Genomic DNA, 24,525 nt, shown 5'->3' on the forward strand with positions numbered 1-24,525 from the left:
TAGCATGGTGTTGCTTAATGATAGCTGGCCTGACTGGAGAAGGTAGACACACAACAGCTAGAAGTAGAAACTATCCAAAACCAGTACTTTTGCTGATGGATGAAACATCTAGTAAAATTAGTACTTTCAGCTCCTTAAGGAAGGCAGGTGCAGTTAGTAGAATTCAGTAATCTTAGAGAAAGATCAGCCCTCCCCTCCTTTAAAATGGTTTTAATTCTAGAGCTGTAATGCTGAAGTCATCTAGCCCACTTTCTAATAAAAATACAAGAAAGCTATGACCAGCTGCATGACAATTAAAAGTTATGCATTTGCATGTGCCCCACAACAGGGTTTTGTTTTAAGTGTGTAGAGTAACTGCCTAGTAAGTAAAATAATCCATATGCTGTATTACACAACAGTAGCAGATGTGTCAAATAGTAAAGACACTACTCTAACCCCAAGGTGAAAGATTTAAATTAGAATAGGACTGACGTGGATTCCCTTGAGACTAGGGCATTTAGTGCTAAGAAATAAGTTTAGCATAAGCCAGTCCAGGGACCATTAGATACTTCTTCCCCTTACACAAGGCTTATGGAACAATTTCTTCGTTCTTCTCAAAGAGATTTTATCTGGCATGAGCCTCCCACTTCAGGGTATTTGCATGAAGATAGCTGAATGCTTCAGGGGATCACTTATGAAGTTTAAGCTCACAGGGAAATGCAAAGGAGAAAGCCATTAGATTCAGTGTTAAAACATAAGGATATTTGATCCAGCCAGCTGGCCCTCTTATTAGTACAGAAAATAAGTTAGTTCAGCTGCTGCTTCTAATGGTTTCAGATGCATGATGCTCGGCCATGAGATGCTCCATCAAAGATGAACAGTAGTCAAACCGACTCTCCAAGGATAAGAAGTGCTGAAGTCTTCATTGCCACTGAAGCAAGAGAAGTGGTCATCCAAAATGAAGGGATGGAAATATGAAGCTGTGGAGGAAGTACAGATCTGTCGAGTGGTTTCATACAAATAAGTTACACACAGTTCTAGCTGTGATTAACACCAAGCCCACCCTTCATTAGATACTAGGTCTCTGGCTTATTTCAAAGCAGAGGTTTCAGCCATATAGCCACTGAGTAACACTCCTGCAAGCAACCAACCGTTAGCCGTTTACAGGAACAAAAATAAGAGAAGTGTTAAACATACATGTTTATTTATTACAATTTACATTACTCCATAGCAATGGGGCAGCTCTGTTCTAACTCTTAACAATGATGTCCTAACAAAAATAAATCCAAGCTTTTACAGTAACTTAGTCGATGCATAAACTAAAACTCTGGCTATGTCATGGGTTCAGTTATCAAAGTGCTTTTTCAACAAAATTCCCCATCGTGAAAAGAACACATGCCTATAACTTATAAGCTTAACCCACTTATTCATGCAAACAAGTTTATAACCCCTCCCCCCCCCCAATTTTCCCCACACCTCAACAAAAAACAAGAACTATTTACAGTTTGGGGGGTTAGAGAAATTAAAAAACACCCATCCGATAAGCTTCATTACATGGGTTCCCCTTCCTTAGTTTAGGGAAAGCAACATTTTATAGTGTTCCATCACAGAGCCTACTAGTGTACATAAAACTGTTTGCAGTGTATACTGTTTACACAATCTGGTACCGTTGGGGGGCAATAAGTCATAAGCCATTCCTCAAATTGCTCCTTTTGAGATGTTTCTCCGCCTTTATTCTTGCTTAGTTTACAGGTAAGCTACTGCAAAAGCATTTAACAGAGTATTTAGCACTGCATGTAGGAGATCACTTGCTGTTCTAGCACTGTTTTAATGAGTGAGGATACACAGCATAGCACTCCCCTACATAGAGCCTGGCTAGTTAGAGGCTTTGGGCTCTCTCCTCCAAACAGGACTTCAGAAACAGCCTCAAGTGACTGATCTTGTGCCATTGCATGGAATCATGCAGTACCCCTGAAAGAATAGTGGACTTGCAAATAACTGTACAACCTTTTTTCCCCCCCACTATCACATGATCAGCAGCCACCCAGTATTCCCAAGTCACACTATACACAACCCCCTTCAGCACTGGAAATCTATATTTCCAGACACCACATGGTATTGAAGTTATGCTGCCTTAATGAGCGATCAGCAGCAGCAAAGGGTACATTTGGTTGCTCAGAACAAACAAGTTAGCTGGTTTATTTCAAGTAAGCTTTGGTTCTGTTTTAAAGAAAGTTAAAATAGCATGATCTTCAGGGTACAGAAAGGGAGTTTTACTTTGTTTCAACTACAGCATCCTTTTAGAGTCCCAGAAAAAACCACCATATTTTAAGTTAGCCTGCACTTCGGAAAATAAAAAAAAAAGACTTCAAAAGATAATCCTGAACACATTCCCTCTTCCAAAAACATTCCAGCTCTTAGACACTGGTTCAAATTAAGCTGAAGCCCAAAATACTAGTTGTACATGAACTTCTGTAATTGACTTTCAGACAGTAAACAAGGGCTTATTCTTATCCCACATTGGTGCAGCAGTTAGTTTTCATCCTATATACATAATTTTCACCTTCATGGCAGAGGAATTTAGAGCCTGCAGAGAAAGAGAGTATTTGGTATCAAATAAAGGAGACCAATCCCACCTCCTTCCCATCCCTGCCCACAGAAACACTAATCTGAGATTAGTTCCCCTGGTCAAGCTACACTTGCTCAACCAAAACACAAAACACTGAGATTGCATTTGCATTCCATTATCTTGGAGGAAGGCAAGGGCCACTTTTATTCAGACTTGGTCAGAATGTCAGCCCCAGCAAAGAATAACCACGAGTGGCATGATAATGATATTAAGACTGCTCTATCCAGATCCCACCTGATATGAAGAGAGCATGAAAGGTGCATCCATAAGGAATCACCTTAGGTCTGCTTGCAAAACTAGCAGCCAAGTTAAAAGTTGAACAGATATTTAGACACAACATTTGCTACAAAACTTGCCTCCATTACACTCTTCCAGTACCAGCTCTGTGAGTTGTTTGGTTTCGCCGTGCTGCTCCACTACCCCTTCCACCTCGAAACCCACCACGAAAGCTACGTCCACGAAGAAACCTGCCAGACACGCCAAATGTCTCTGTATTAAGCTTCCTTTCTTCAGCCCACGTTGTACGCCTGGAACTGAACAAGAGTCAAGCATGAACATTATTCAGAAGATGGTTCTGGGGAAAGTCCATATCACTTGGGCAGGAGCGAGGAACTCATTTTACAGAGATCTAGAAAGCCTGATGTACTGCAGTCTGCTTTCTCTGCACCCTTACTCAAGTCACATATTAAGTGATAACTCAACTGTCTTCTTGTTAGTTACCATTTCACCCTAACTGGAAGCTGGAACCACAAGTGCCTTAAAAGGGACTGAACAGTCCTGTTTCCAATAGTGCTGCAGTACCCTCCACCTGTTTTCCTGAAATGCTATTGGTACTTTTAGAGCAATTAAGATCTACCAAGTTTCAATCATGACAACCAGGAAAGGAGAGACTGTTTTAGACCAGCTTTAGTAACTAGAAAGCACTAGATTCCTCCTTCCCCACAAAAACGGTAACTCTAGATCACTATACAGAGACAGGATTATATTTCCTAGTTCCACTTTCAACAAATGAGACTATCAAAGTTGGGTTTGAGTGCTGACACAGATAGATCCTTCACTTAAGTCAAGTCTCATAGTTTAAAGATTCAGAATTACAGTAGCCCCTAGAATCAATCAAGATCACGGCTGTTGTGCAAGCTGTACAAGAACAGTTCCTGAACTCAGGAGCTTGCAGCCTAAATAAAGGGAAAAGAGGGTACAAGGAAACAGCTGAAGTGATTTGCCTAAGGTCCACACAAATTCAGCAGCAGAGCCTGGATTAAAGCATTAGAGGTCTGACTTCTACAATAGAGCTCTACTTTAGACCTTGCCACCCCTCCCCCGCAAGATAAAGATGAACATTGATTACTTTGCACAATTTATATAGGAAGAAAAATAGAGTGCAATTAGCGACTCAGAGGGATAAAAATGCAACTGTTAACCAAGGAAGTGCAGCATACAGTAATGGGAGAGGAGGAGGTTTAGAACTTCAGAAACAATCTAGGACAATCTAGCCACCACTTGTCTGTAAAGAGACAGGAATGGATAGGTGACCAGGGGATTAATATTTTAAAACCCAGGATAACTTTTTAAATAGACATTTAAGGGACACATAGTTTAGAGCCAATGTTTTAAATAAAATCCTTAAATTAAGGAATTATCTTTAGGAAATTCTAATGGAAGCATAGAACAGCTTGGATTTAGCCTTTCCCCTACGAACACTGCAGCACTTTTACATGGAAGAACAGCAAGCAACTCCATAGTCTTAATGGAACAAATTCAGGCTTGGAGGACAAATGGTAAAGACTAAGCAGAAAAAAAATTGGGTAAAGACGTTTTAAGGATATTTTAAAACAGTTTCTAGAATGTCTAAAAGATAGTTTATGATATTCCAATAGTTTACCATTTGGATGTCTTGTGTTCACATCTGTGTTTAAAGCTTTTGGCATATCAGATGTGATCAAGTGTTAGGTCAAGTGAATCCCCCCCCAAAAAAACAAACCAAGATCAGATATCAGTATTTGAAAGTTTAGTAGCATCTAGTGAGCTGTCAAATTCTGTGGCCACATGCCTTTCAAAGGCCTGGTTACTGATCATCCAAAACTGAATAGAAGCAGCCTTTCAAGACGCAGTTTCATTTATCCATGTTCTTACAAAGGGCTAGGCATTACCTAGCATAGGACCTCTCTAAGATACTGCCTGCACTAAGTGGCATAAGACAGGCTGAGCTTCAGAAAGCTAATTACCTGGATTTTAGTTCTGAAGAGATGTTGTCAAAGAAAGACTTTGATTTATCATAATAGCAATTGGGTCCAAGGAGGTCTTCATCTGCATTGCCATCATGCTGAGTTGCTACTCCAGGATCACTCTTCTTTTCTTCCCCTGCCTCAGCTTTGTCATCTGAAGATAGAAGATTAATTACACACTTCCTTGCTGCGTACTGAAGAGCCATCAGTTTTCTTGCTCCTTCAAACTAGATTGAGATTCTTCCCTATGTTAATCAATCATGTAATTTCTCAAAGCAAGAGGTTGTTTATACACCATCCTTAAAGTTATCAAATGTAAATGGCTTTACTAAAGACACAAACCTTTAAAGTTCAGTTTCTTCTTGAATTCTTTATCAAGTTCCTCTCGGTTGAACTGTGCATTTGCACTTTCAAAATCAAAGTCACCTTCAAACTTTATTGTGTTTTCCTTCACAGTGGCTGGTCTATTTTGTCCTCTAGAACGATTCCTGGTTCTCCTGTTTCCTGAAAGCAGGAGAGTTTAAACACTTGGTAACGCGTAGGAAGGTTAATGACTTGGTCAAGGCCAGAGAAAACCAGGATTAGAACTCAGGAGTTTCTGGCTTCCAGTCCTGTGATTATGCCACACCTCTTTGAAAGAGACGTCTGCTCTTCACTGTAGAAACACATTATAGCAATACTTTTAACATCCAAGAAGGTTTTCCAAAAAGTTAGTCTTACTGTTAAGTTAGATGACTACAGCCAATTTTCCCTGCCAGCATTGCATTCAACTACTATAAAGATAATGCCAAACAGTCTGTGGTGAAAAAACTAAACAATTAAAGTTTCCCAAGGAATCTGAAGGAATTTCAGTCCATAAATCCACACACATTGGGATATGTACATATTTCAGGAAACCCACACAAGGCTGGAACCAGTTACATGGTTCTCTACAATACATGAGGAAGACAACTTAGATAAGCTGTGATAACATGGTCTGGCTGGTTATGGCTACCTCAAATCCCTTTTGAAGATCCTTACACAGTACGAGGGGTAGCCTGTGTAAAGACAACAATTTATAGCAAGTTTACATGCGTAAACCTGAGTTTCAGGGGAGATACAACAGAGCAATTCTCCCCTGGTATGTTCTCTATGGCTCTGCAAGGTTTTTGTAGAGGAACCTCTGGAGCTAAGAAAGCATTACTTCTGCATACCTGAATGCTCTTTTGGCTGTGTTTTGTTCCCCCTTTATTTTATTTATTAACATGGTGCTGCTCATAAGCATCTTATGTTAGCCATTATTCTCAATTATATGAGCAGGGAATTGGAGTTCTATACAGCAGTTTGCATGTTTAAGGTCAAGTTAGCCTACCCGATCTTCTCCTTTGAGGTCTTCTGTTTTCATCATTCACCTGGCCCTGAGTTTGCACAGGTGGTGGCTGAACTGTATCTAAAGCAAACAGGGAAAGGAAGACTGTTTATAACCCAAGCATACAAGAACAAAGTTAGCTTACCTTAGAAGTTGAAAGTTAACTCATCAAGCAGGCTTAAGGACTGTTCTAAGTTACTTCAACATTTTTCTGAAGGAAGCTCTACCAAATACCCATTTGAAAACAAGACTTGTATACCATTTGTCTTACTACTTTGCGGAATCTGCCGACCATTGCGTTGGATACCAGAAACTACTTTTGCTGGGGGTGGCTTTTTTTGATTCATGTTATCAACTGGACCAGTCTGAACAGCCTGCTCCACCATGGGGCTTTTGCGTACTTGGTGAACCAATGGGAAGCCAGCACCTGGAAAAACAAAGGGGTTATTACAATAACTAGTTTTTTAGTTGCATTCCAGGAAGTACTGCATGCAAGAAATATGCCAACATTGCTCCTGAACCTCCATGATCAAAAACAGATTTAACAATACCTCCACAGAACCTCCTAGGCACTTCCATTATTCTGCTATGGGGGTTTGCAATGCGTCACTACACATTTGAGTAAGTGTTGGCATACAAGTTTCGCCCCATGAGCTCAGGGCCATAAACCAAGTCAACAATGTCACTCCTGAAGAATGCAAAGTTACCAATTTGCTATGTTATAGTAATAGTTAAGGACAAAGTTAATATGCATATCAAATTAAGAAGTCACTATATATGCAATAAGCTTCCAAAACGTACGAATTCCCATTTCTCTTCATTAGGTATTCTTGTTTGTGTATAATTTTACAGAATAAGTACATTTTTTAGCTAAAAGAAGCTTGCTTCAGACTTTTCCTGAAAGTGCTTCGTTTTCAAAGTAGCTGAGAATGTCTCAATGTGCATAACCTTTACTGTATCAATAGCTTGGTCTTACTGTACTCAGCTTTCTGATAAGTAGAACCAGATTAACGTGGCATCCATGTCAGATCTATTGTTAAAATAAATGTTTAATGGCTCTAGTAGTTATGGTTCATCAAGTACAAGTCATATTTACATGCATTTGGAAGTCGTTCCATAAGGACACTACATCAAGTAGCTGGGTACTGTTAAAAAACCACCAAGAAAACCCAGAAACAAGTTAAAACTAGTCCAGTCTCTCAATGTTTCCTAGATATTAAAGCATATAGTACAGGAGTTAGAGGGTAACATTTCAACCTTAACCAAGCTCCTGGACTTTTGTTTCAAGACTTCTTTTATACTATGGCACATTTAGGAATGTATCTTGATGGTGTGAAGTATAACAAGCCACATTAGAAAGTCAGACTAAGTGTTCAGACAAATACTCATTCCCTATGATTGCAAAGAAGTTAATGTTTGGTACTTTGAGACATCACACACTTAACTCTTTATATGAACATAAAATTTGATGAACAGAATGTTAGGTAGTTTTGCATAAATGAGGATAGAGATATTTTCTTCATGCAACTGGTTCAGTTTAAGATCAAGAAATGCATTACACTATTACATGAGCCAAGCCATTGCTTATTTTAGTGCATCCTGAACCTGCATTTTATTTCTAGGATTCTCTATTGTGCCACATACTAATCTAGTATACACTTAAGACTTCCACAAGAAGAAATAATACCCTTAGAGTATGTCTAGATATTAAGCCTTCCCAGTAGTTACTGTCAGCAAGCAGCACTTTGAAGCTTACTTTAGTTGGATCTTTGATATGGTTCAGAGAGATAGAGATGGGCCAAAAAGAGGAGGGGAGCTACACGCATGCATGCTTTCCAACTTGACCCAAGCATTTTTTTAAGTGTAGATAAGATTCATGACAGCTACCTACACATGTGGATTGTACCCACATTATTTGCCCTGAAAACACTGCAAAGCTCTTCAACCTAGTTTTCCCCTTAACCTACTTTTGAACTGGATTCAATCTAGTGCATAAAATTTAAGATCAAACGGTCACGTCTTAGCTCAGATATGATAGTTTTCATGAATCCAGATGGTCAAACAAGACGTTCAATCAGTAAAGCATGAAAACTGCATTCATGGCCCATGTCAAGTGTGGAATGCATTCAAAAATTCCTCTCCAACAACAAATGGGAGAAGGCACTAGTATTTCCTTAAGGACCTAGCTAATTAGCAGTTACCCCACAATTTAGTATCATTATAGCCCTACCTGGAAACAAAATTTGTATCTGCATCTGATCCACAAAAATTATCTGTGGATATCCAGAGATATAGAGCAGATATCCACGGATTTGTAGGGCTCTAAGCATCATTCCTTCCTCTACAGAAAGGAAAGGTCTACTTCATGCCATTCTGTAAAAGTTGGCAATAAATATCCATTGGTATGTCCCAACAAGCAAACATCTTCTGCAGCCAGCCTTCCCTGCGAAGACTAACCACTATCCTGTACTTGTTCTCCTTCCCCAGCCCGCCAATCAATTCTTCTAGAGTAGTAGTAAGCCAGAGTGCTAACAAATGGTCAACAAAGCAAGAACTAAGAACGATGTATCCGTTTTGCTATAGTTACACATAAGTACTGTCATTTTGAGAGGGTTAACAAGCAGAACAGAATGTTTTGCAAACACCATGCAGGTTCTTCCAAATATTTAGAGTCCTCAAACTGCTGTTACCCTTGGAAGAGAGCGGATGTGGCTCGGAAGACATGTCAGGCTCTGAAACAGGTTGTGGAGACGGAGAAGAGCTAGGGCTGGAAGCAGCTGCTGATGTTGGAGGGCTTACCAATTTCTCTAAAGATACAGAGGGGAGAAGAGAAAGCAAAAAAGGTACACAAATAAGGCAAGGTAGTTGAGACACTGTGAGGACTTGGAAAGAGATACAAGAAGTTACCTAGAATAGTATTGAGATGCTACATATTTGGAGTCAATTTTCTTTACCAGAGTGCAGTATATGCAGGGCATCTTAAACTAGAAACAGACTATGTCCTCATTAAGTCAATAACCAAATGTTTAAGCTTATATACAGTACTTTCAAACAGATGCTAGTAGACTCATGCTGTTCTTACTGTCTCTACACACACTTCTTAATTTAAGATTTTTTAGAATGAAGCCTCATTTCATAAGGCTGGTTGCTTTAACTGCTGACAGAGGATACAAACAGTCAATTCAGAAAAATGTAGTTATTAGTAACACTAGGGCACAAACCATTGTGTAACCACGCCTTAAAGACGGGGTTACAATTTCAAAGAGTACATCTTCAAGCTTTTACTCACCTAAACCTAATGAAGCTGCATATTGCTGGCTAAGTAAAGAGCTGGCAGCAAGCTGGCTGTAGGGTTGCATGCCTCTAAATGGACTATAAGGCACATGTGGCTGGAAGGATGATGTAGAGGCAGAGCCCAGTGAAGACTGCATAACAAGATAATAGTGTAAGTACATTTTCACTGACTACCCAGCAGTTTCTGAACTCTTGTATTTCCTGTTTCCCCACTGTCCTTGCAGTGGGGGATTTTGTGCTTTTAAGGTACTAAAAGTAACAAGGTTGTTTAAAATGTAAATGAATATGAAAATATTTAAAGATAACTTACTGTGGTGATTACACCTGGGTCTATTAAAATCTGGACTGCTTACCAGGTTTTCAATGCTGCAATACTTTGGCCACAAAGATTGAAGGGAAGTATTTGGTTGAAAACCAGTGTTTCCACTTGAATTATGAAAGTTCTTGGAAACATTTACACTGACCTTCAGTTTTGTAACACCATCTTTATAACCTGAAGACTTGTTTAGGTCAAGCTTTGAACTGCTAGTATATTGCCTCAAAACTTTCCACCATCATTTAAAACTGAAATTCTTACCTGGACAATGGCAGGATCCTGAGGCAGAGTATGTTGAGCTTTAGGAGGTTCACATACAGTAATGTCTTTGATGTCACTTCCCCGGAAAATTATGTATTCATAAATCTCTTCTCTTGGAGGAGCAGGTCTGTCTGTGGGACGGTCTTCAGTACCAAATGACCGCACTTCAGCATTTAAGAGAGAAAGTAGTAGATATTAGCCTCTACTAGTACTGCAACTTATTTCTCCAGCACTATATAGTTTCAGGTGAAGTTTAGCTTTATGCCACAGCAAAGGGCATGTACTCAAGGCTATAAGTATCCCTCCTATATTTTTAATTTATATATATATATATATATATACACACACACACACACCCAAATAAATCAGGTCACAATGTTAGAACAAACTCTTCCCGATCCCCACACATCAGATTTTTCTAAAGCACACCTCAGCAGTAGTCTATGTAAACAGGTGATTCTTAAAGTCAATGACTTGGGCTATTTTGTATTGATGAAGCCTGTTTCTAAGGTGAGCTGCCATCGCCCCCTTACCCAAGGCTGCTCTACCATCAGCCTCCTCTTAAACTGGGATCGAGCTTGAGTTCCTCCAACCACCACAACTGTGGCAGAATAGCACAAGAGGGGCCATCTCAAGCAGCAAGGTCCCAACTACAGTTGAGCAAATAATGGATTCTTGTGTTCACTGGCAATTCCAAAAAAAATTAAAAAATAGTTTGGGGCCAAACATTTGCTGAATCTTTCCAAAGAGTCAAAAACATCCCAGCTTGATCCTGCAGCCACAATTTGGGCAATCTGACAAAAACGAAGGAGAACTAGATTCACGGAACACCTAGGAGCAGCAGCTCCCTTACAAGCTTTAGTCCAGTGGTTTGGGTACTCACCTGGGCTGTTCTTACAGCTGTCACTGGGATAGGGAAAAAGTGAGGACAACTCTCGTCTGGGGGCTTATGCACCCACCTAGAACGAGGGGTATTCAAGTTCTAGTTCCTGCTCCAATAACCAGTTTCTTTATTAAAAGAGTGAACAGCGGCAGCACAGGAGACGGACCGGTCTCAGAGGAGCAGCCGTGTCAGTCTGTATCTGCAAACAGAACAGGAGACTTGTGGCACCTTCAAGACTAACATTTATTTCAGCATGAGCTTTTGTGGCATGCATGCGATGTGAGCTGTAGCTCACGAAAGCTGATGCTCAAATAAATGTGTTAGTCTCTAAGGTGCCACAAGTCTCCTGTTCTGTTTGCGGATACAGACTGAGAAAGCCTCATATCAGAATCTGTCATAGACCAGTGGCAAGGGTACTGGCCTGTGATGTGGAAGACAAATTAAAATCTCTCCTCCTACCCCTACAAATATTTTGTGACACTAGTTTTCCTTTGCTTTTGGCAAAATGCCTCCCCCACAAAAAAGTCAAGTATAGCTGAAACAAAACATTTTGTTTTGACATTATCAAGATAGAGGTTTTTAAAGATTTTTTTTATTACTTGGTCAAAACTATTTGATGAACTCGGCACAAATTCATTAATATTTGTGGTCAATCCAAAATTGTTTTCCATAAAAAGATTTCACCTAGCTCTAGTCCCATTCCATTTAAAGCTTTAGAGTTCAAACCATGACCTTATATTTAATTTAGTTTTTCAAGAAAGTGTGGTAGCTACAGGTAAAACACAAGTTAACGCACATTATTCACCTCTCTCCACTCCCAGAGCGGAATGCCATTCGTTTCATGATTAATACATATACTGCCTACCTTACACCTTAAGCAAAGAACTCAAACACAATTGAACTTCATTTTGTGAACACTGAGCTATCACTAAACTGCAAAGTTGCACTGAATGGACTTCTAGATTTGCAGTTTCTTGAAGCACAGACTAAGATGTTGCTCGTATTTGAGCAGGACTAGTGTCAATCATATTCTCCTTACAGGTCAATGCAGAGCACTACATTACCTGGCACATCCTTGGAACAGGGCTAGGACACTAGTAACTGATTAATGCTCCTCTGTTCCAGCACTGCTGAGTCTGCAAAAGCCTTTTAAGCTACTTCAAACACCATAAGCTAGAGGTGCGATTCTCCTGATTGAGTATACACGCTCATGCTAGTTCTCAGTGAGCTAGCACAAGTATAAATAGCAGTGTAGCCACAGTAGCATGGGAAGAGGATGCACAGCTCAGTCATGCCAAGTACATCCCCACCTGTTCCAGGCAGGTTCGTATTTGGCACAGCTCAGCGGTGTCCACTGCCATTACCAGAGCTACTGCAGCTATGCTATTAATACTCACGCTAGCTCAGTGAGTGTTAGTGCAAGCATGTGCACATAAGTGGAGGGAATCACACCTCTAGTCTGTAGTGTGGACATAGCTTCAGATTGAACATGTCCCCCCACCCAAAGGGCGGAATAGCAAGATTCTACTTTATACTTCTCTCATGCACTATTCATGCAATTTGGACACTTGTTATGTAGCAAAATTTTGCTACCTAAAACGGATCTTCAAAAGATTAGCACAAGCTAGAGATTTTGTATTTTTCATACTCAGGAAGAGCAACTGAGACCTCTTATCTCATCCCATCTAACAGCTTATAAAAACTGACTGCTTGTCCACTTCCAGAGAAACAGTCTCAAACATAAGTGTTTTCAACTTAATCCCAGCATATAACTGAACTCTTGTTTATGTTTAGAATCTAACAAGTAAGGTGTGTCATCCACCTTTTCTAAATGTAAAAGCCAGAAACCATGCTAAACAAAGTGGTGATAATACTGCAGCTTGATGCTGACAATCTAGCTAATTATCAACCAGCATCCCCTCTCCACAGCCTTTCCTAAAAAAGGGAAGATAATTCATTATCTAGATGCCTTTATCACCTTAACCCTTGATCAACAGGGCTCTAGACTGGTACAGTAAGACTTGTGATGGATGAAGACTAGGTGTCCCATCAGGCATTAGATCAGCTGCCTCTGATACAGCTGATTACAGCCTGAATTGTTGTCTCACCAGCTAACCCTAGCAGAATAGACAGTGCTGCTTGTCAGTGGCTTTATTCCTTTCTCAGACGGCTCTCAAGAGCTAGTTGTAGGAAACTGCTCCTCTTCCTCAGAAGCAGTGAGGAGTGCTGCAGGTTGCCATTTGTCACCTTCTTGTCCAATGCGTATATGGAGCCATATTTGGAACAGGGAGCAGAACTTTCAATAGACTGATGAGACTCACCTGTACATCTGTCTTGTCCAACTCTGCTCACGTGATTCTGTACTTAATCTGGTGTTTAGCTGAAACTGGAGCATGGATGAGAGTAAACTGACTGATGCTCAATGCACATAAGAGGTGATGGACTGGGGAAGCAGCCAGAGGTAACATCAATCTTTCTGATTAACGCAGTAACCCAGGCAGCTTACCATCTACAGCTAACTAGAAGGCTGCAACCCTTCCTTTCAGATTTGTACTTTGCCACTGTTCTCCATGCATTTGTTACCTCAAGATCAGACTACTGCAGTGCATTCTACATGGGGCTATACTTATCAGGGCCTGTAGCTGGTGCAGAACACAGCAACTTGCTTACTAAGTGGGGCATCTCACTGGGAGCATATGGTACAAGAGCTCTGGGATCTGCACTGGCTTCCCATCAGTCTCCAGGTGGAGTTTAACGTGTTTTGATGTTTAAAAGCTGAAAGGGTCTGAGACCAGCCTAACCGAGGGACTGCCTCTCACCCCATGCCATACTATTATATGTGCAGTCAGCAGGGGCTACCCAAGCTGGATCACCTCAGAGAGGTAGCAGCTTGCAGCGTGTGCTGCGATAGCCTCAAAACTCTAACTTGCTCCTCCCTTGGTCTGAAATAGCCTGAATGTGGTGACCTTCCAGACACACTGCAAAAGAAATGTCAGTTTTAGAGAAAATTGAGGAGATACATCCCAAAACGATAAGGGGGTGCAAAAGAGTTTCTATAGATGTCTGGGTTAGTTCCTGCTAACATGATTTCTGTACTGCTGAGATCTTACTGCTCTAAAATGATGTTAGGACACCTAGAACGTTGGACAGAAGTCTGTTATTGCAAGTCTTTTAAATTGACATTGCTACATTTGCTAGTTATCTGCAATTTGAGAGATTCTGTAAAGAGTTCAAAATGCTTCTTTACTTCTCCAAACAAATCAAATGTCTTATTTATGAGCTACACTTCTGTCACAATGGCATGGGTCTAAGTATGACTGCAGCACTATTATTGTGGTCAGGCATCAGAAAACACTTTTGACATAAATCCTGTAGTTTAAGAAATCTTAGTCTCAGCTCAAAAGCAAAATTTGATCTGAAAAACTTCTAAAGTAGCATTTTAACAATGGAATATGAATCTGCCAGTTAAGAAATTAAGTTACAACACAGATGCCAATACGCTGCAGGCAGTGCACCAAATTAAAAAGTGACCAACATCCAAAATACTTTTAAGACTTATAGACTTCTAAGGCAAACAGCATGTATTTTCCCCCACTAATTTAATACATATGAAGACATTCTTCTGGTAGAGGTCCTGTGAAAGGCACTCACTCCACTTAAGCACTGAAGTAGTGAATGCTAGGTGGAAAACAAAGGCTACAGAGGAGACTGCTGCATCCCACTCATTACAAAGGAGGCTCTGAATCAGCAGTGTAGATAGGACATAGGTAAAGAAATTGAATTTGTGTGTGTATATATATATGGATGCTAGGACCCGCGCTTAAAGGGAAAAGCAGCCGCAGCCATAGCCCTGCTGTTCCAGTTGACAGACAGCCTTGTTGGCATCCAAATGAATTCCATTCTCTTCTCCTAGCTTCCTTACATACAATATGTTACTCAGGCTTTGTTAAGCATGTGATGAAGTACATAGTGTTAGACACATGCATGCTTATGGGGAGGCAAATCCTGATCAGCTACATCTCATTATTTGAAATTAGTCCGATATCAGAAATTCAAAAAACTCATTTTAAGTAGGTTTCAAATGTCCAAGTTAGATTTTCTTTATCTGCAATTCGGCACATAGGAACTGTGGACCAGGAAAGACTGCCTGGATCCCCTGAATACTTCCCAGTATGGTAAGATGAGGTCCTTGAATCTGATGCAGTAAGACATTGCTAGTGGAAGGATTAAAGTTTGAGAGACAGGAGGAGTTCAATGATTTTAGAAGTAATATTTTCAACAGACTGGAGAGGAAGAAGTGATAGCAAGGAAAGTTAGACATGACAAAGGGCACAAAATCTTTTCCCCTATTAGGGAAATGAGGAGAGGGTAAAATGTGGAGAGAGAGAAAGCAACAAAACTAAAGATACAAGGCAGAGACGAAGGAAGAAAAAGCTTACACTGAGATAGCAGGCTGGGAATAAAAGGAGGATAGTGGAGGTGATGGTTAGAAAAGCATCATGGAACAAATCTGGTTTGAGAGACTTATGAGATGGCAAACAGACTTAAGATTCTAGTCAGAAGCAAGTTTGAGAGTCACTTGTGTAGGTGGTAGATGAAAATAAGAGACAGCGAAAGTCTAGGAGAGAATCAAGATCAGTATGCCCAAGGACAAATAGCAAAATAAGGAGTAAGTGAAGAAGCAGTCTGCAAGATAGGAGAACCAGAAAAGCATGGAGTGTCAAAAACCAAGGTAAACAGACTGAAGAGTATACACAGGATTTAAGGGCACTGCACAAGAGATTACTATTCCAGATTATTATACAGTTTGAATGTAGTCCAATTCTTGATCACAAGTATTAAAATGAGGAATCAAGATTTAGGTTTTGTACCTTATTTTACTAAAAAAATCTAACAGAATTTAAGATTCTTCCATTTCCACAAACACTCTGATCGGTTACTCACCCAATCCAAACACTGAAGCAAATACTCACCAACAACCACATACCACACAACAGAACCACTAACCCAGGAACTTATCCTTGCAACAAAGCCCGTTGCCAATTGTGCCCACATATCTATTCAGGGGACACCATCACAGGGCCTAATAACATCAGCCACACTATCAGAGGCTCGTTCACCTGCACATCCACCAATGTGATATATGCCATCATGTGCCAGCAATGCCCCTCTGCCATTTACATTGGTCAAACTGGACAGTCTCTACGTAAAAGAATAAATGGACACAAATCAGATGTCAAGAATTATAACATTCATAAACCAGTCGGAGAACACTTCAATCTCTCTGGTCACGCAATCACAGACATGAAGGTCGCTATCTTAAAACAAAAAAGCTTCAAATCCAGACTCCAGCGAGAAACTGCTGAATTGGAATTCATTTGCAAATTGGATACTATTAATTTAGGCTTAAATAGAGACTGGGAGTGGCTAAGTCATTATGCAAGGTAGCCTATTTCCCCTTGTTTTTTTCCTACCCCCCCCCCCCCCAATGTTCTGGTTTAACTTGGATTTAAACTTGGAGAGTGGTCAGTTTGGACGAGCTATTACCAGCAGGAGAGTGAGTTTGTGTGTGTGGTTTTTGGGAGGGGGGTGACGGAACCTGGATTTGTGCAGGAAATGGCCCAACTTGATTATCATGCACATTGTGTAAAGAGTTGTCACTTTGGATGGGCTATCACCAGCAGGAGAGTGAATTTGTGTGGGGGGGGTGGAGGGTGAGAAAACCTGGATTTGTGCTGGAAATGGCCCAACCTGATGATCACTTTAGATAAGCTATTACCAGCAGGACAGTGGGCTGGGAGGAGGTATTGTTTCATGATCTCTGTGTGTATATAATGTCTGCTGCAGTTTCCACGGTATGCATCCGATGAAGTGAGCTGTAGCTCACGAAAGCTCATGCTCAAATAAATCGGTTAGTCTCTAAGGTGCCACAAGTACTCCTTTTCTTTTTGCGAATACAGACTAACATGGCTGTTACTCTGAAAGCTATCATCCAAGTAATAGAAATTATACTGTTACAACAATTTAGTCATAAAATTCTGTTCTAAGAGAAGGAAGTGTGGTTGTTTAAGACTAACAGGGAAACTTCAGATACTAGCAGCTCTTTCACATATTTTCTTCACAAAAAAGCTGAATTGCTGCACTATGCTTGAGAAATTAAACAAGTGTCCAAAAAAGGCCTTGTACTATTCCCACCAGCCTCTAAGTAAGGTGTAGTATATCCAGCAGTTAGCTCTCTTGTGACTATTTGACTTGCATTGGACCATTTGCACTACAAGCCAGGCTCACTATGCTGCACGCTGTAGCTCTGACACTGCAAAGTAATTAATCAAATGCTGAATCACGAATGGGGCCACAGCGAAATGAACCAGCCCCGGCTGTAATTAAGGCTTTGCGCCTCACTCGGCCCCCACACTTGAGCTTGGGCAGGTTGGTATTTCAGAGCTGGAGTCCGAGTCAGCCATCCCCAGACTGAAACAAGATGCGGGGTCCCTGGGGCTTTCGCCAGACCACCGCGGCAAAGCAGCTTGGCTCTCCAGCTGCTGCCTGTTTACACCTCCCTCGCCAGGCTCATTGTTCAGGCGGGTGGGGGCTGAAAGAGCCTCCCAGACCCCGGGAGAGGGAGTGAACACGGACTGAAGCCGCGTTCCAGGCAACATCGGGAGGGAGCCGCCTCGGAGCCACGGCAGGGAGGCGCTGCCGGGGCCCACAGCCCCCGAGGCCGGGGGCGGCCAGCCAGCCACGGCAGGTTTCCCGGCCCCTGCTCAGCCGTCTCCCCGTAAATGAGTCCGGGCACGTCGACTCCGCAGCCCCCCGCCGCCCCCGCATCGCTGCCGTCGTCGAGGCGGGAGGCGACTCTCGGCGCCTCCGCTATCCCGCACCAGGGGTCCCACCGCCCCCCGGTTCTCCACCGAGCAGCCGGACGGACGCCTCGGCCCGACTCCCCCGTCCCTCCCAGGGCCGGCCCCGCGGGCTGCTCTGTAGGGAGAAGCCGCCCCCGCCGTGCGGAGGATGCCTGGCCCGGCCGCCCTCACCTTTGGCCAGCGCCACGGTGGAGTTCTCGGTGTCGATGGTGTAGAGGATGCCCTCGTAGCGGATCTGCGCCTTGGAAATGAGACTGATCTTGCTCCCGATGTAGGGGGTGCCCGAGCTCATGGCTCCGCCGGGGCCAGCCGCGCGGCCTGGCTGGGGCTGAGGAGAAAGCGGCAGGAGGCTCCGCTCAGTGGTATAGGCCCTGGCGAGACGCGGGGGAGAGGCCGCTCAGGTAGCTGCGCTGCCCGCCCAGCCTCACCCCCTCACGCACTGCGGAGTCGGGAGCCCCGCTGCGGCCGTCGGCGCCTTATATAGGGCGGAGGGAGACTGGGGTGGGGGGGGGGTCTGGTGCGAGATCGCGCATGCGCCTCTCTCCATCACTGACCGGACGGGAGAAACCGGGTCAGACGGCAGTCACGTGATCCTGCCGGCTGTGCGTGCCACGTGCGCCGCGGGGCGGAGGGCGCGTGCCGGGACCCCGCTCCTGACCCCGCTCCGGTGCCGGCACAGGGCAAAGCGTAGGGCTGTGCAGGATCCCACTGTCAGCATGCACTCCAGAGGCGAGTACTCCCCCCCGACCCCCTTTGGGACCCTCCGCGCTCCTCCCGTGCTCCAGGACCGCAGGGTGAGAAGCCCACCCACCCAGCCGTCCACCACAAGCGTTAAAACCGTTGCTGGTCAGCCCCCCCCCCCGCTCGTGAGATTCTTAGGAGGATAAGTTTGGGGCTCTGTTTGTTTGCCTTCTGGTGGTTAAGCTTTGAGGTGACCCTTGGGTCACGCCCTCCAGCTTGTCTCTACAACCGCAAGGGCTAGAAACTTCCTCCTGGAAATTTAAATTCTCATCTTTTGCCATCGCTCCAGAAGCCGCATTAAGGATGCCACAAGACACGCTATCAGATCACCAGAGATAGCAACATGGACTGTAGGTAGCTGGGCCCTGTGGACCCCCTACCAGCAGTGCACTCTGCTGCAGGGAGTATAGACCACTCCGCTTCCCACCCAGGGCCCCACAGTGTCCCCCTGCAGTTCTACAGCATAGCAAGGCCCCCGAGAGCTCTGCAGTAGAGACAAAACAGAAGCCTCTCCCAGAGAGCTGCAGGGCCATGATGGGAAGACCGAGACTTCTCAAGGCCCTGGAGCACCTCTTTGATTAGTCCTTCAGGATTCCAGTAAGCAGAGATCCCAGGGCTCTATAACAAAGAGAGCATGGACCTCACCTCCCGAGCCAAGGCCCTGTAGTGACTCCCATACTACCTTCAATGCCTCAGTAAGCAGAGACCTCCCCCAGAGCCCTACACCAGGAAGAACCTTTCCCTCAGGGACTGTGGTGCCCTCCAGTGCCCTGTAATATGGAGTGACCTACAGTATAGAGTACAGAGATCCCTGAAAGATCTATGTGGGACCCTGCCTTCCACAAGCTCTACAACAAGGAGGGGACCTGTAGGATCACATTAAATAGCATGCACAGATTTCTTCCCTTTCCCCAAGGCACTGCAGAGCTGTGCTCCATGGCTTGGAGAGCAGTTCTCCCCCTTTACCATCGTGCTTTATGGTTGATATAGCATGAAAAGCACAGACATCTCTTTTCTGACCCTGGAATACACATGTACGTACACACACACACACACACACACCCTTTTCACTAATGAAGCCCTGTAATTAAATGTTAAAATGTACAAAATAAAAAACCTGAATATGAAATGTGAATTAAAAAACAACATACTTGAAAATAAAAGTTGCTTTTAAATTTGATCATTGTTTTCTGGTATTAATAACCTTTCTATTGGCATTTTGATTAGATGCCCATAACCTGGCTCTAAATAGAAGATATAACTATACTGAAGCACAACAAGGCTGATTTTAAATACCTATATCCCTGAAAGCTACCAATTAGAAACTTCCCTACATGAGGAAATTCATTTAACTCCCTGTTTAAGGTGCATCTAACTGAGGTCTGTGGAAAACTTAAAACTGCAAAAAATAAGGCAAGCAGAAATAATGAAAATTTAATAATGAAGTCAGTTCAGAGGCATCAGGGCTAATTATTCTGTATGAGATAGTGGAGAAAATGTAGCCAAGTCTGGAGAACAAGTATTTCCTCTTTCACTAAAAGAAAAGGAGTACTTGTGGCACCTTAGAGACTAACCAATTTGAGCATGAGCTTTCGTGAGCTACAGCTCACTTCATCAGATGTATACCGTGGAAACTGCAGCAGACTTTATATACACACAGAGAATATGAAACAATACCTCCTCCCACCCCACTGTCCTGCTGGTAATAGCTTATCTAAAGTGATCAACAGGTGGGCCATTTCCAGCACAAATCCAGGTTTTCTCACCCTCCATTCTTGACATCTGATTTGTGTCCATTTATTCTTTTACGTAGAGACTGTCCAGTTTGACCAATGTACATGGCAGAGGGGCATTGCTGGCACATGATGGCATAGATCACATTGGTGGATGTGCAGGTGAACGAGCCTCTGATAGTGTGGCTGATGTTATTAGGCCCTGTGATGGTGTCCCCTGAATAGATATGTGGGCACAATTGGCAACAGGCTTTGTTGCAAGGATAAGTTCCTGGGTTAGTGGTTCTGTTGTGTGGTATGTGGTTGTTGGTGAGTATTTGCTTCAGGTTGCGGGGCTGTCTGTAGGCAAGGACTGGCCTGTCTCCCAAGACTTGTGAGAGTGTTGGGTCATCCTTTAGGATAGGTTGTAGATCCTTAATAATGCGTTGGAGGGGTTTTAGTTGGGGGCTGAAGGTGACCGCTAGTGGCGTCATCTTGACAAATCAGATGTCAAGAATTATAACATTCATAAACCAGTCGGAGAACACTTCAATCTCTCTGGTCACGCAATCACAGACATGAAGGTCGCTATCTTAAAACAAAAAAACTTCAAATCCAGACTCCAGCGAGAAACTGCTGAATTGGAATTCATTTGCAAATTGGATACTATTAATTTAGGCTTAAATAGAGACTGGGAGTGGCTAAGTCATTATGCAAGGTAGCCTGTTTCCTCTTGTTTTTTCCTACCCCCTCCCCCAGATGTTCTGGTTTAACTTGGATTTAAACTTGGAGAGTGGTCAGTTTAGATGAGCTATTACCAGCAGGAGAGTGAGTTTGTGTGTGTATGGGGGTGGGGGGGATGTGAGAAAACCTGGATCTATGCAGGAAATAGCCCGACTTGATTATGTAAAGAGTTGTCACTTTGGATGGGCTAGCACCAGCAGGAGAGTGAATTTGTGTGGGGGGGTGGAGGGTGAGAAAACCTGGATTTGTGCTGGAAATGGCCCACCTGTTGATCACTTTAGATAAGCTATTACCAGCAGGACAGTGGGGTGGGAGGAGGTATTGTTTCATATTCTCTGTGTGTATATAAAGTCTGCTGCAGTTTCCACGGTATACATCTGATGAAGTGAGCTGTAGCTCACGAAAGCTCATGCTCAAATAAATTGGTTAGTCTCTAAGGTGCCACAAGTACTCCTTTTCTTTTTGCAAATACAGACTAACACGGCTGTTCCTCTGAATCCTCTTTCACTGTGTCCCCAAATCTTCACAATACTGTTGATCTAATAGTCCTCATTTCCAATCTTACATATTTTTAGAAGTGTGATGATGGCTTATGGGCCTCCAGTATTTTCAATCCACCTCCTTTTGTTTCTCATGAACATGCAGACACACACCAGAAGACTTCTGCCATTGTGATTCCAGACTTCATGGAAACTTGTGATTCCAGTGTTCCATCCTGTACCAGAAAAAGTGATCACAGTAGTTTTAAACTCCCTGGCTTAAAGCAAGAGAGAGGAAAAGACCACCATTCCCTGTTAGGACAGGAATTGTCATGTGGGGACAATAATTAAGGTAAAAAGGAATGGAACGAAGTGGCATAAACTTCACACAGGAAGGGAGATACACAATAATAAACTCATGCACAGCGTGGCCCTAAATTATGCATTGTTGCATCTTCTGGATGACAAAAGACAGATATCATAGAAGATCAGTGAAAAGAAATATGACAGCTTTCACTTGTAATGCCCCCATAGGCTTAGTTAAGGCTATGGCTACCCTAGAGAGCTTACAGCAGCGCAGCTGCATTGGCTCAGCTGTAAACTCTCTAGTGTAGCAGCTTTAAGCCGACAGGAGAGAGCTCTCCCCCAGCGCTTAAGACGGCATAAGTTATGTTGCTCAGGGGGATCTATAGTGTAGCCATTGGCCCCTTAAGTGTCAGAAGATTGGATAAAGCTCCCTCTCAGTGTGTAAAAAGAAAAGGAGTACTAGTGGCACCTTAGAGACTAATCAGTTTATTTGCGCATAAGCTTTCGTGAGCTACAGCTCACTTCATCGGATGCTGTAGCTCACAAAAGCTTATGCTCAAATAAATTTGTTAGTCTCTAAGGTGCCACTAGTACTCCTTTTCTTTTTGTGAATACAGACTAACACGGCTGCTACTCTGAAACCTCTCAGTGTGTGTTGACGGAATATATCTGGAATATATCTGTGTGGAAGTTTGTGTCTGTTAAGAGGAGTTGCAGGGAAACCCATGATAGTGGCATTTGATGACAATGGAGGGACAGTTGTGGCAGATGTGAGTTTGACAGGCTGGCATTTGGGACAGTAGGAAAACAACCAGTAGAAGTTGATGACAGAAGCAGTTAGAGACAGTGGAAGTTGGATATAAGTGGCAGTTGGTGACAGTGTGGCAATTGGTGGCAGAGTTGAAAGGACTTCTGTGGCATTTGGTGACAGGAAGTGGAAGCTGGTGACTGTGTGGGTCCCTAACAGTAGTTGATAACAGCGTCAGTTGAAGGGACACGTGTGGTAGCGGATGACGTTAATGGCAGTTGGAGTGAAACCGGTGGCAGCTGGTGACAGTGGAAGTATGTAGGACACCTATGGCCACTGGTGTTAGTGGCAGTTGGAAGCAACCAGTGGCAGTTGGAGGGACATACAGTAGTTGATGACAGTGGCATTTAGGAGGAAGGCTGTGGCAGTGTGAGTTGTTCGGACATGGGAATTGCTGACAGAACGTCAATTGGAAAACGATCTCTAACAGTGCCAGCTGAAGGAACACAAGTGCGGGCAGCTGTTGACTGTCTGCTGGAGAGATACTTGTGGAACCTGAAGACAGTTGGAGGAAAACATATGGCAACTGGTGACCATGGAAGCTGGTGATAGCAGAAGCTGAAGGGAAATCTGTGGCAACTGGTAACAGTTACAGGCAGTTTGGCAGGACAACTGTGGCAGCTGATATAACTGGAAGGTCACATGTGGGGTTAGTAGTATATAATAATAATACCTAGGTCTTATACAGTGGAGAAGTAGCAATAGAGGGACAGTTGTGGCAGTTGGAAGAGAGAGGAAGGCCATATATCATAGAGCCAGTCTCTTTCCACTGCTGCAGTATGGGGGTGAGAGAAAGGAGGCCCTAATTTCCTCAGGGCTGCTACATAGTTATTGTGAGGTGGCTGGGAGTAATTGTAGAAATGGCCCAGGAAAGGCTGGTGGTTCAAGGGGGGGGTAGGAAGGGGGAGTTGAAAGTGAGAGGAAGAACTTTCTCTAGAGTGGGTGAGGGGAAAAGGGGACAGATAACATATAAAGGAGTAAAGAGATGCGTGAGCCTAAGAAGTAGAAAAGTGGGGGAATTGAGTAATGGGTTGAAAGAAATGAACGTGCCAGGAGGGAAGGAGAGCAAGGATGGAGAAACAATGTTCAATAGTTAGCTATGGAGTAGGGAATGGATAACAAAGTATAGGAGTGAGGGAGAGAAGTGAAGGGGAATGAAAAGAGATAGGAAACATGAGAAGAAAAAATATGCTCTGTCTGTCTGTATAAAACTGAGGATTTTTTTTTCAAAAAAAGAAATGCAGGGGGCAAAGATGGAATAAATAAAATGTAGATATACAGAGAGAATAGTAGTAATATGGAAGAAAGAAAGTGGAGGGAGAAGACAACACTGGAAGAAGGAGATTAAAGGAAAGAAATAGAAAAGTTAATAAAGAAATGGAAAAAAGGAAAAGAAAAGCCTCACACCACAGAGGCTATCACAGTGTCAGAGCCAGGGTCATATCTGAGTACTCAAACCACTCGGAGTAATAATGTATTTAGGAAGGTGAAAACTTTGATTTCATATAGGCTGATAACACAGTAAATTAAGTCATAGGTACAGTCACCGGGCAGTAGGTCTTCGACTGGGGGCGGGGGGGGATTAGATTTTACCTCTAGAACAGTAGTATAGGATTCCAAAATTCTATTAGGTTCTTGTACTGTGCTCATCATTGTAGTATCTGAGCACCTCTAAAGAAAAACAAATCTACAGCAGGTACAATTTGTAATTGCACAAACCCTACCCCAGCTCAAAAAAATAATTTAAAAAATAGGAGCATTAAACCAGATTACTATCCATACATAACATACTAAGAAAACTTGGTAAACAAAAACTGCGAAACTGGGTACATTAGCTAACCTTAAATAGCCCCAACACCTTCGTCATTTTATTTGTACAGCCACAGTTTATGTAACATGCTAGCAATTTTTTTCAGTGCAAAACTGGGCCCAGAAGA

The 24,525-nt window shown here is 42.9% G+C and overlaps 1 protein-coding gene across 3 annotated transcripts; it reads right to left on the reverse strand.

The window, feature by feature from the left end:
• Nucleotides 1-1,166: 1,166 nt before the first annotated feature.
• Nucleotides 1,167-18,304, reverse strand: LSM14B (LSM family member 14B). 3 transcript variants are annotated; one of them, XM_075118726.1, is made up of 10 exons: nt 17,970-18,304; nt 10,053-10,216; nt 9,471-9,606; nt 8,872-8,988; nt 6,453-6,608; nt 6,185-6,262; nt 5,176-5,337; nt 4,834-4,987; nt 2,965-3,141; nt 1,167-2,566 (listed from the first exon to the last, which is right to left on the reverse strand). In XM_075118726.1, the coding sequence occupies exons 1-9, from the start codon at nt 18,088-18,090 to the stop codon at nt 2,970-2,972; spliced, it is 1,260 nt and encodes a 419-aa protein (XP_074974827.1). In that variant the 5' UTR covers nt 18,091-18,304; the 3' UTR covers nt 1,167-2,566; nt 2,965-2,969. The 3 variants fall into 3 exon arrangements, with proteins under 3 accessions (XP_074974827.1, XP_074974826.1, XP_074974828.1); XM_075118725.1 differs by having other exon boundaries at nt 6,441-6,608; nt 17,970-18,302; XM_075118727.1 differs by lacking the exon at nt 8,872-8,988 and having other exon boundaries at nt 6,441-6,608.
• Between the last annotated feature and the right edge of the window lie 6,221 nt (nt 18,305-24,525).

Source organism: Caretta caretta, chromosome 13, assembly GCF_965140235.1.
Source record: "Caretta caretta isolate rCarCar2 chromosome 13, rCarCar1.hap1, whole genome shotgun sequence".
Classification (NCBI taxonomy): Eukaryota; Metazoa; Chordata; order Testudines; family Cheloniidae; genus Caretta; species Caretta caretta.

Bases quoted from the DNA above. Each gene is read 5' to 3' on its own strand.
- LSM14B (XM_075118725.1), bottom strand. From the start codon at position 18,090: ATGAGCTCGGGCACCCCCTACATCGGGAGCAAGATCAGTCTCATTTCC. The intron at 10,217-17,969 runs GTGAGGGCGGCC...TAAATGCTGAAG, and splicing joins CACCGTGGCGCTGGCCAAAG to TGCGGTCATTTGGTACTGAA. The intron at 3,142-4,833 runs GTAATTAGCTTT...ACTCTTGTTCAG, and splicing joins TCTTCAGAACTAAAATCCAG to TTCCAGGCGTACAACGTGGG.